The sequence below is a fragment of the Spermophilus citellus genome (assembly GCF_964194105.1).
Source record: "Spermophilus citellus genome assembly, chromosome: 12".
Lineage (NCBI taxonomy): Eukaryota > Metazoa > Chordata > Mammalia > Rodentia > Sciuridae > Spermophilus > Spermophilus citellus.
Window position 1 is genome coordinate 94,205,047 of NC_138198.1, and position 13,203 is coordinate 94,218,249.

The window sequence follows — 13,203 nt, forward strand, 5'->3', positions numbered from 1 at the left end:
ACTAGTAGATGGGGCAAAATGAAGAGGCTTGGTAATGATGTGGGGTGTTTGGTGTTCACTGGGATGGACTGAGAAGGAAGTCAGCAGTGGAAGAATAAGAAAAGAGGGCTGAGCTTTAAGGCAGAAGGCAAGGACTGAAGACCTTGTGTGGTGATGTTTCTTACAAGGCTTTGGAGCAGCTGATATCATACTATAAAAACAGTCTTAAGAGGTTGAAGCAAAAGGAAGAGAAATGATTAGGGGAAAGAGTACAGTTGAAAACTCTGCCATGAAGTAAAGTTTCAGTGCAGTGGTTGTACAGTCTGTAGTTCTGTCAGAGCCGAGTAATTTATTATTTGGGTTCCACTTCCTTTAAGAGGGCTATTCTTCAGTGATTTCATAGTTTGTTTTGTTTTCCTGAGTAGTTCTCTCATAATTTTGTATGTGGGTTTTATGTTCTAGACTATCTGAAAGTAGGAAAATTCTTCTGATGCTAGAGTGCTAGATGGGGCTTCTTTGAAATATCAAGGTTAGTGTGGGTTATAGCCTAGGAATTCCACTTTCCAGGATTTGCTCATTCTTTCAGTTTATGAATTTGGATGTTATATAGAGTGTTCATTATTTTTACAGGTTCAGTTTTAAGTAGGAATTGATCCTTCAGGCTTACCACTCTACTTGATATCCAGATCATTGAAATATTGGTGGTTTAATTTTCAGGCTCTTTTGTTAGAGTTATTCTAGTTGTAAAATATTAAGAAACATTGAGGGCACAGTTTACAGAAAGAATTTCCAATGATTAAAAGATTTTGTAAAAATATTATCATTAAAAACTTTCAGAAACTCTATTAGAATTATTTAAAAATCATTTAGAGTTTTACAAATTGTACGTGAGATTGGAACAAAGGTTGAAATTGGCAAGGATATTGAAGTAGCAGAGTGTTAGAAGTGAATTTATTTATAGATGATATTTTAAGTTTAAAAGAATCAGATAATATACTAAATTTCAGTACGTCGTATACCTTTGTTTATAGGATATCTATTTTATATGCCACTGTGAAAACAAATATATTCCAATTATTGTAAGCCACATTCCAATTTCAGAGATGTTAAAATGTGGACAAAAGGTTTTGGAATAGGTGAAATATATTATATAAAGACAATAAAGATGATAATTTTTTTTTTCCTCTGCCCTCCTGGCAGATACTGGAGACACTTGAGGTGACAGGAGAGAAAGCAACTCTTCAACGTTCATTGTCACCATGCTCAAAAGCTTCGTGTCATCACCTCTGCTGATCCTCCTGATGTCCCTAAGAAACAGACTAGACAGGGCCGGGGCAACCTGGGCTTTGGGACGGTGTGATCTGAAGCCAGCCTCGAGCCCTCTCTGGGCTGCTTGTCCTCATGGGTGAGAAAGGCAGGAAGCCCTCTCTTGGGAGGCAAGATTAAGAGATGCCAGCCCAGTATTCATTCTTTCTTACTCACAAGACCTTGATTTTATTTAGGTCCTTTTGTCCTCCCTTCTTTAACCTTACTTCTACCTGCATGTGCTGGCTGCAGCGCCAGCAGCCATGTTGCGCAGGGAGACAGATGGAGCCTGGGTCCCTGCTGACGGGTGGGGGGGCGGTCTGTGTCAGCCCTGTATCACCTCCCTCTCGAAATCTGCATGAGAAAAATTGCAATCAACCTTTTTCTAATCACTGTTATTTGGGGGTGATCTGAGCAGCCAGACCTAATTCTGGTGCTTCTTCTTTCCTTCAGAGCAAAACTGTCCCGCACCTTTGAGCAGCTGCAGGGCACTGGACCGCATTTTCTGAGGGTTAACTCTGGGCTGGGGGCTAGCTCACTTTTCTTGCCTACAGTTAGATAATTTTTAATAAGATAAAAAATAGTTTGGAAGACAGTTTTTTTTTTCTTAATAACCTCCCCCCACAAAAGGAGTTGTAACTTCGACCTCTTTATTCCATTTCCATGAAAAAACCATAGATTAGAAATTTGAAGGATTGACTAAAGTACACTCAAAGTATGTCCTGTAGTTTGTGTATGTTTTATGTTCAGGCTTTCAGAGTGTTCTTGGTAATTAAGTTTATTAAAACATGACATGTCTCTAATTGTAATGTAAATGAAGTTATCAGAAGTATTTACTAAAAGTATTTTTGTCCTCACATAATACTTAGGAATCACACTGTGTTAGGTTTTCTTCACTGTGACCAAAATACCTGAGATAAATTACCTGTTGCTTTTGGGCTCCTGGCAAGACAGTATGTCATGATGGAAGCACATGACAGAGTAAGCTACTTGCCTCATTGTGGCAGGGAAGCAAAAAGAGAAGAGTGGGACGCATAGGGTGCCAACATCCCCATAAAGAGCATGTCTCCATATGACCAGAAAGAAGACTTTGAACCAGGCCCCAACTCTTAAAGGTTCTACCACGGTCCAATAGTGTCACGAATTAGGGACCAAGCATTTTAATGCACAGATCTTTGGGAGACACTTATCCAAACCTCCACAGACACCTTTGTCACTCCCTTTTCAAAGTTGATTTGATTCTTAGAATTTATCTACACATAAAATTTTATGCCAAGAAAGTTTTTCAGTTGTTGAAATGATACCTACGCCCCATTTGAATTAATTTCAAACAAAAATTGTCCTAAATTCTTTTGTGTATGTGTTTTTTGGTTCTGAGGCTTGAACCCAAACCCTGATGCTTGCTAAGCATGCACTCCAGCTCTGAAGTATACCCTCAGCCCCTAAATACCCTTTTAATTTATAAGAAAGATAGGTGAGTACAAGAAAAGTTAAAACTATCTTTTAGATTATTATAATAGATTCTGTAAGTCACACAGTAGTCATACAACTTTTTTGGATTGGGGGTGTACTGAGGATTGAACTCAGGGGCACTCGACGGGGCACTTGACTACTGAGCCACATCCCCAGCCCTAGTTTGTATTTTATTTAATGACACAGGGTCTCACTGAGTTGCTTGGCACCTTGCTTTTGCTGAGGCTGGCTTGGAACTCGAGATCCTCCTGCCTTAGCCTCCTGAGCTGCTGGAAGTCATACAACTTGTGATTAATGGTAATTTTGAATGTGGCTCTGATATCTCATGTGTACCAATAAATTAGATGTAGGCCTTATACTAGAACTTAAATATAATAAGTACCAGGTTATTAAACTTATAAAATATTGCAACAGAAGGATTCTATGTGTTATACATTTTGGCTTGATTCTTTAAGATCTCAAAGTCAACAATGATGGGGCAAGATTTAAATTTCTAATCATATCTAGTTTCTTATGCTATAAACAATCACACTTATACTATATAGTTCTTAAGATAATAATTTCTTTAATTTATTGAGTTCTTCTTCATGCCCATCACCATTGAAATTTGAAACAAACAAAAGAGAAAACAGAAAATTGAACTTATATCAACTTCAAGAGTTGTCAGTTCATGGCTAGTCTTATGGCACAGATACTTCTTTCTCATTGTCCCCCAACCTCCCTTTTTTGTTGATGAAAAAGGAAAAATTGTATTGTTCCTTTTTTTCCAGTTTCCCACAGCCGGGATTTGTATCCCTTTTAATGTTGTTTATTATGTTATTCTTCTCCCATATTTTTTTGAATTGGTAGACAGTCCAGAGGTTTGATCAGATTCAGGATCTTTATTAACTCTTAGCAAAAACACATTATAGAAGATGAATGTGTAACTTAATACTCATAATTTTTAAATTGAGCAGCATGAAAATATTTCTCTTTTAACCTTATACCAAAATCAAACGAAGGTAAGAGAAGAATATTTATAATCAGGGCCACTAGATGTCTCCCACCTTTTCTTTATGTGTGCCATCCATAAAAGATCATTGTCACCTCTACTCCTTCCTGTTGATCCCTGTACATTCCAATCCCATAATCTGTTGATTGCTCTTTATTTTCAGAGGTAAGTAAGTAGACATGATCTTTAAGAGTTTTATGATTAATGATTTTGAAAGTTAAAAAAAGAAAAAAGACATTACACATTTTGTTTTTATTATACTTGTTGAGAATTTTTTAAAAATTCTGCCAACCCTATATTTAAAGAGTTTATTTGCTTGGTAGATAGTTGACAGAATTTGTTTTCAAAACTGTATTATTTGTGTTTCCTACAATTTTAAAAATTATTTCTTAATATTTTAATGTTTTTCCTAAAACCAGTTTATTCTAAGAACAGGGGAAATTATTGTACATCATTTTTTATTAAGAGTTCTATGAAATGGATTTTTATATTCTGAGAAACTTGTTGAAAACACACTGAATAAATTCGTACTCTGCATTTCTGATAGTTTGCTTTGTACCACCATCTGCAGCAGTCATCCTACAGAACAGCTTTACCAACTAGTGCTGTTATTGGGCAGATGAAGCCTGAATGGAAGAGATGGCTCTTCTATTCCCTTGATGCTACTTAAAAAAAAAAAAAATCATATCTAATTGGTAGATATTTTGAGAATGCCTAAAAAACACAGTAGAAGGGCCCAACATGTTGGCGTACTCCTGTAAACCCTGTGAGGAAAGGATCCTTGCAGGAGGATAACAAGTTCAAGGCCAGCCTCAGCAACTTTGTGAGACCTTGTCTCAAAAGATAAAAAGGGATGAGGATATTATTTAGTGCACCCCTAGGTTCAATCTCCAGTATCCACCCCCCCACACACACACCACAAACATAAAAAAACACTAAAGGAAAATAAAAATTTCAGCTTTAAAAATAAACAAGTAACATGCAGGACATATTTTTTTCTATTTATGGCCTTATCACATTCTCTGTCCCTTTTACATGAGAAATATAACACAATATTTTCAAAGTTCAGTATCTCAGAACCTATTTTTCTTGGAACATTTATTAACATCTCAAAAGGATAAAACAAGGAGTAATGTTTTTTAAGTGCTAATCGGGCATATTGCTTACTTTGTATTACACACACATGTACATATAATGCTATAACACTGCTTTTGGTTAGAATTATTGTTCCTGATGCTCCACCTTGCATTAGCTTCATTATAGTGCCTATCATTATCAAGTGTAGGATTTTCATCTTAACTTATTTTGAGTAGCATTTTTACTTAACATATTAATTCAGCATATAGTTAACAAAGCTGTTATAAGGCACCACACTAAACTCCATAGAAGATACAGGAAGACTCAAATCCTGGTCGAAAAAAGAAATGTGACATAGTGGGGGGTGTTGCAAAACAGGTTTAGTAATCATTATAGTTGGAGTTAGCAATTGATTAGAGAAGTAAGAGTTCCAGATGAAATTGGTGTGATAATCAAGAATCGTAAATGACTTTCATAGAAAGATTAGAAAAGCTGTTGGGCCTGGCATGATAAATGTGGGTTTATATTGCAGAGATAGGAGTGGGAAGGGGATGTCAAGGGAGAGGACCTGTTTGAACAAAGGCATAGAAGCAAGAGAACATGAGGCACATTTGAAGGAAAGTGGTGAGTCAGTATTGAACTGAAGGAAGGAATACTGAGGGGTTGTGGAGGAGCACCAAATGGATAATAGGTTTGGAAAGTTGAATTTAATTCTTTATTAAAGAGGTTGGACTTTAGGAGACCATGAGAAAAAACATGAAGGCTGTGCTTTGGGAAACTTAATGTGGCAAAAATATTTGAGATGGGAATGCAAAACTATGCAGCAATTCAGATGAATAGGACAAAGTGAGTACGTGTTGAGTCGGGTCATCCCAGCATGGAAGTAGAGGACAACCCAACCCCTTAGAGTATTAACAGAGTGGGAGATTTGGGGCTCAGAAATGGCTCTAGTTTTTGAGGGCACAATTTCAATTCAAATGTTATTAAACAGAAACATAAATTAATTGCTATGAAATTAATTTAAGTTTTTCCTCCTTATTAGTTCTAGAGCCAGTACAAAAACCTCATGAAGGTCCTGGAGAAATGGGGAAACCAGTTGTCATTCCTAAAGAGGATCAAGAAAAGATGAAAGAGATGTTTAAAATCAATCAGTTCAATTTAATGGCAAGCGAGATGATTGCACTCAACAGATCTTTACCAGATGTTAGGTTAGAAGGGTAAGTACCTATTGTGGGCCCATTAGTATTTGAATGAAAAATATGTTCTGAATTCCCAGTAAATTGCACTTTAGTGCTGGTTGTTCTTAAAGTGAATGTTACATTTATTAAGTTACTACTTAATGAAATTAAAGCATATTTAAATGGTAATAAAAGAATACCTCATGATATTGCTGATCTAATGATTATTCCAGTTATTGGAAAATAATCATTTATCTTAATGGATTAATAGGAGATTTTAAACTTTGTTATTACCAAAATATTTATGTATTTTTTTTTATAAAAAGATTCAAGTTGTGTATAACATGCAGTGAAATACGTGATCTTAAGGCTACAGCTTATCGGATTTTTTTATGTATGTATGTAACTATGTAACCATCATCTAGACCAAGACAGAACATCTTCATCACTCCTTAAATTTCCCTTATTTTCTTTTTCAGTCCTTGCTTCCATCCCCAGAGGCAACCATTGTTGTGACCTCTCTACACATAGTTCTTGTTTTTAATTTTTTATAAATATGTTTAATTTATATAAATATATTTATTTATTTTTTTATAAATATACATGTCTTTGTTTTTAATTTTTATAAATAGATTCACGTGGTAGGTAGGTGTGTATGTATGTTCCTTCATGTCTTTGAGACTCATATTGTTGCATATGTCTGACTTTTTTCTCCCCACCACTGTAGTATAGTGGTTGTTATATGAATATACCATGTTTTTTAAATACATTGATAGATATTTGTGTTCTTTCCACATTTTGACTATTGTAAATAAAGTAATTGTGACATTTTTGTGCATTCTTTTTGGAGGGCTTAAACTTTCATTTCTTTTGTGGAAGGGAGAATAGGCTAGAAATTTATAGAGCTTTAGCATGTACTGCCAAACATTTTTCCAAAATGTTTCATCAATTTCCATTCCTATCAGTAATATAAGAGGTCTACTTGTTCTTGTGAAGAAGATAATACACGATATTTAGACTAGATGATAATAGACTTTGTTAAAAGCAAGGGAACTGTGCAAAAGACAAAGGGATTAAATGATCTCCTACATTCTGGCTATTGAGATCCCAAGCTACCTTGCTCTGTATGGCTTTCATTAATGCAGCCAGGATTTCCAGTCCCCCAAAAATTGGAGAATCTTTTTTAGCAGAGTTAGACTAGTAATGTTGGAGGAAAAAAACACCCTACAAAGACATTGTGGATTTTCCAAAGCTCATAGCTGATAAATTCTATTTGTAATCAGTTTTTTGGTCCTCCATTCTTAATAACAAACAGATAACCATGGAATACCAAACATCATAGGAAATCCTCAAATATGAAAAATAGAGTTCAAAACAAACTGAAAAGCAACTTGGAGCAAGCAAAGACTATTCAGGAAGAAGAAAAAAATTTTATTAGAGCAATATACTTATATGCAATAATTGGGTTCTTTTTGACAAAATCATGTATGTATGGACTCTTTGTACTCCATTTCAGTCCTTGTTCACTTCCCTTCTCCCTCTCCCTGTTCTCCTTCTTTTACTCTACTGATCTTCCTTTCACACATTTACTTATTTATTTATTTTTGATTTGGTGCTTTCTACTTATAAAGATGGAATGAATTCCCTATGGTATGTTTATATGTGCACATAATGTGATTTTGTTAAATTCATTCAGCATTTTCTCCCCTGCCTCATCACTCCCTTCTCCCTCTAACTGTCCTTCTACTGCACTGATCTTTCCTATATCTTTATGGTATTTGGCTCCCCTACCCTCACTTCCTGCCTTGTCCCCTTATTTTACTCTAGCTTCCATGTATGAGAGAAAATATTCCATCCTTGATTTTCTGAGTTTGGCTTATTTCACTTAGCATAATGTTCTCCAGTTCTATCCATTTACCAGCAAATGCTGTAATATCATTCTTTTTTTTTTCCTTTTTATTGGCACATTATAATTATACATAACACTGGGATTTGTTACTATATATTCATATGTACACACAATAAAACAGTATAATTTGATCAGTTTCATTACTGAGTACCCCCTTTTCTCTCCCCTCCCTTCCCTGATCCCCTTCTTCTTTTCTACTGGTCTCCCTTCTATTTTTTTTTTTAATTTGTTCTAATTAGTTATACATGACAGTAGAATGCATTTTGACACATTGTATAGTAATAGAGCACAACTTCTCATTCGTCTGGCTGTGTACATGGTACAGAGTCAGTCATACCAGTAGTAATCATACATATATATAGGGTAATAATGTCTGTCTCATTCTACCGTCCTTCCCATCCTCACAATCCCACCCTTCTCCTCATGCCCCTCTGCACAATCCGAAGTTCTTTCATTCTCCCCCCACCTATGGATCAGCATCCACTTATCAGAGAAAACATTTGGCCTTTGATTTTTTTGGAATTGGCTTATTTCACTTTGCATGATGTTCTCTGGTTCCATCCATTTACATGCAAATGCCATAATTTCATTTTTCTTTAAAGCTGAATTATATTCCATTGTGTATATATATCACATTTCCTCTATTCATTCATCTGTTAAAGGGCATCTAGGTTGGTTCCATAATTTAGCTATTGTGAATTGAGCTGCTGTAAACATTGATGAGGTGGTGTTACTGTAGAATGCTGATTTTTAAATCCTTTGGAAATTAACAGAGGAGTGGGATAGCTGGGTTAAATAGTGGTTCCATTCCAGGTTTTCTGAGGAATCTCCATACTGCTTTCCAAAGAGTTTGCATCAATTTGTAGTCCCACCAGCAATGTATGAGAGTACCTTTTCCCCCACATCCTCGTCAATACTTATTATTTGTTGCTTGTATTCTTGATCGTTTCCATTCTCACTGGAGTAAGATAAAATCTTAGTTTGATTTTCATTTTCCTAATTGCCAGAGATGATGAATATTTTTTCATATGTTTGCTGATCGGTTGTATTTCTTCTTCTATGAAGTATCTGTTCAGTTCTTTAGACTATTTATTGACTGGGTTATTTGTTTTTTTTTTTTTAGTGTTAATTTTTTTGAGTTCTTTATATATCCTGAAGTGCTCTTAGTGATCTGTCTGAGGTGCATATGGTAAAGATTTTCTCCCATTCTGTAGGATCTCTCTTCACGTTATAGATTGTTTCCTTTACTGAGAAGAAACTTTTTAATTTGAATCCATCCCATTATTTGATTCTTAATTTTACTTCTTGTGCTTTAGGAGTCTTGTTAAGGAAGTCAGGTCCTAAGCCGACCCGATAAAGATTTGGGTCTACTTTTTCTTCTTTTAGGCATATCATCTCTGCTCTAGTGCCTAAGTCTTTGTCCACTTTGAGTTGATTTTTGTACAGGGTGAGAGAGAGAAGTTTAATTTCATTTTGCTACATATAGATTTACAGTTTTCCCAGCACCATTTGTTGAATTGACTATCTTTTTTCCAATGTATGTTTTTGGCACCTTTGTCTAGATTGAGCTAACTGTGTTTATATGGATTTGTCTTTGTATCTTCTATTCTGTACCATTGGTCTACATGTTTGTTTTGGTGCCAATATGATGCCGTTTTTGTTACTGTTGCTCTGTAGTATAGTTTAAGGTCTGGTATTATGATGCCACCTGCTTTACTTTTCTGGTTAAGGATTGCTTTGGGTATTCTGAGCCTCTTAGTTTTCCAAATGAATTTCATGACTACTTTTTCTATTTCTATGAAGAATGTCATTGGGATTTTTAATAGGAATTGCATTAAATCTTTATAGCACTTTTGATAGTATGGCCATTTTGACAATATTAATTCTGCCTATCCAAGGACATGGGAGATCTTTCCATCTTCTAAGGTCTTCTTCAATTTCTTTCTTTAGTGTTCTATAGTTTTCATTGTGGAGGTCTTTTCACCTCTTTTGTTAGATTGATTCACAAAGATTTTATTTTCTTTGAGGATATTTTGAATAGGATTGTTTTTAAATTTCTCTTTCAGTTGATTCATCACATATATGGGAACACAGTTGATTTGTGGGTGTTAATTTTATATCCTGCTGATTTGTTGAATTCATTCATGAGTTCTAGAAGTTTCCTGTGGAGTTTTTTGGGTCTTCTAAATATAGAATCATGTCATCAGCAAATAGGGATATTTTGAGTTCATCTTTTCCTATTTGTATTCCTTTAATTTCTTTCTTCTCTCTAATTGCTCTGGCCAGTTTCCAGGACTCTGTTGAATAGAAGTGGTAAATGAGTGCATCCCTGTCTTGTTCCAGTTTTTAGAAGGAATGCTTTCAGTTTTTCTTCATTTAGAATGATATTGGCTTTGGGCTTAGCAAATCTAGCTTTTACAATATTGAGGTACGTTTTCCTACTGTCCTTCGTGTTTCTAGTGTTTTTAACATGAAGAGGTGCTATATTTTGTCAGATGCTTTTTATGTATCTATTGAGATAATCATGTGATTCTTGACTTTAAGTCTATTAATGTGATTCATTACATTTATTGATTTTCATTTGTTGAACCACCCTTGCCATCCCTAGGATAAACCCCACTTGATCATAGTACACTACCTTTTTATATATTTTTTTGTATGTGATTTGCCAGTATTTTATTAAGAAATTTTGCATCTGTGTTCATCAGAGATATTGGTCTGAGATTTTATTTCCTTTGTGTGTCTGTCTGGTTTTGGTATCACGGTGACTCTAGCTTCATAGATTGATTTTGGAATGGTTCCCTCTTTTTGCTTTCACAGAATAGTTTGAGGAGGATTGATGTTGGTTCTTCTTTGAATGTCTGGTAGAACTCAGCTAAGAATCCATCTGGTCCTGGGGTTTTCTTCCTTGGTAGGCTTTTGATGGTGTCTTCAATTTCATTTCTTGAAATGGATCTGTTTAAATTTTCTATGTCCTCCTGATTCAATTTGAGTAGGTCATACATCTCTAGAAATTTGTTGATATCATCAAGATTTTCTTTTATTACAGTATAAATTTTCAAAATAGGTTCTGATTATTGTCTGTATTTTAGTAGTGTCTTGTCCTTTTCAGTGTGAATTTTAATAGTTAATTGTATTTTTTCGTTCTATAGCTTCTTTTAGTTTTTGTTTGGAGGATCTATTCCATCGTAAAACAGGTGTGTTAAAGTCACTTGATATTATTGTTTTGTGGTCTGTTTGATTCTTGAAATTGAGAATAGTTTGTTTGATGTAAATAAATGCCCCATTATTTGGGGCATAAATATTTACAGTTGTTATGTCTTGTTGATGTATAATTCCCTTAAGCAGGATGAAATGTCCTTTTTCCCTTTTGATTAACTTTGGCTTGAAATCCACTTTATCAGATAAGAGGAGAAAAACCATTGCTTGTTTATGAGATCCATGTGAATGATATGTTTTTTCTCATCCTTTTATCTCAGTCTGTGGATGTCTTTGCCTATGAGATGAGTGTCTTGGAGATAGCATATTGTTGGGTCTTGATTTTTATTCCAGTCTGCCAGTCTTTTGTCTTTTTATTGATGAGTTTAGGCCATTTACATTCAGTGTTTTGTCATTAAGATATGATTTTTATTCCGTCATTTGGATTTATTTCTGGTTTTTAATTTGAATTTGTTTTACCATTGATTCACTGTTCTTGTAGTGTAATTCCTCCCTTTGCTTGTTTTCGTTTTTATTTTTCATTTCTTCTTCATGAAATATCTTGAGTATGTTTTGTAATGCAGGCTTTCTAGTTGTGAATTCTTATAACTTTTTTTTAATCATGAAAGTTTTTTATTTCATCATCAATTCTGAAGCTTAATTTTGCTGGTTATAGTATTCTTGGCTGGCATCCATTTTCTTTCATATATGTTTTTTCAGGACCTCTTAACTTTGAAGGTCTGAATTAAGAGATCAGCTTAAATCTGGATTGGTTTCCCTCTAAACAATACCAGTTGTTTTTCTTTAGCAGCCTTTAAAATTCTACCCTTATTCTGTATGTTAGGCATTTTCATAATAATATCCTTTGGTATGGGTCTGTTGTAATTTTGTATAATTAGGATTCAGTAAGCCTCCTGTAATTGATTTTTCATTTCATTCTTTATGTTTTGGGAAATTCTGATTATTTTTTCATAGAAAAGATTGTATATTTCTTTCATTTGTATCTCTGAGCCTTCATCTATCTCAGTAAATCTTAAATTTGGTCTTTTCAGGTTATCCCATATTTCTTGGAAGTTCTCTTCATGGTATTGTTACATCTTTTCTCCATGGTCAACTTTGTTTTTAAAACTATATATTTTGGGCCAGGTGTGATGGAACACGCCTATAATCTCTGTGACTCGGAGGCAGGAGAATTGAGAGTTCAAAGCCAGTCTCAGCGATATTGAGGCACTAAGCAACTCAGTGAGACCCTGTCTTTAAATAAAATACAAAATAGGGCTGGGGATGTGGTTCAGTGGCCGAGTTGTCCTGAATTCAAATCCCAGTACCCACCCACCCCCCCATGAAAAAAAGATTATGTATATTGTCTTTTTTGCATGAAACTATCTTCCAAGTGATCTAGTCTGTTGGTGATGCTTTCAATTGAATTTTTAATTTGGTTTATTGGTTCGTTCATTTCAAGGATTTCTGCTTTCTTTTTTCCTCCTAGAATCTCTTTTTATTAAAGTGATCTTTCACTCCCTGTTTTTCTCTCTGATTTTACTCCCTAAACTGCCCCTTACCTTGCAAGTCAGTTTAGCTTTGTATATTCTAAACTCTTCCTCTGACATTTATTCCACTATGGTGTCAATTCATTCTGTTATTGGAAATATCTTGGTTTGCTTGGGGCAATTTGTTTCCTTACTTTTTCATGTTGTTTGTATGTCTGCCCATTTAACAGTGTGGATCTGAGGCAGCAGAGTTTCTACCCTGTGGACTTACAGTGTCTCTGAAGTTTTCCAATACCTTACTTGCTGAGAAGCTGCCTGTCTGCTTTCTTGGTTTCATACCATGGAGCAGCCAGGAGAGTGATTTCTATTCTGCCATCTTGAAACCCTCCTTTATATGGTTCTTAATCTTATCAGTAAGTAGCATTATAAGTCACTAATTTTTTTTTTGAGAAAGAGCGAATTTTAATATTTATTTATTTTTTTAGTTTTCTGTGGACACAACATCTTTGTATGTGGTACTGAGGATTGAACCCAGGCCGCACACATGCCAGGCGAGCGCGCTACCGCTTGAGCCACATCCCCAGCCCCTAAGTCACTAATTTT

At 35.0% G+C, this 13,203-nt stretch overlaps 1 protein-coding gene across 1 annotated transcript in view; it reads left to right on the top strand.

The window, feature by feature from the left end:
• The window catches only part of GALNT1 (polypeptide N-acetylgalactosaminyltransferase 1), a 131,817-nt gene that overhangs the window by 56,096 nt on the left and 62,518 nt on the right, over positions 1-13,203 (top strand). Inside the window, exon 3 of the mRNA XM_081263755.1 lies at positions 5,868-6,042. Coding sequence (XP_081119881.1) covers positions 5,868-6,042 — 175 coding nt within the window. The remainder of the gene's footprint in view (positions 1-5,867; positions 6,043-13,203) is intronic.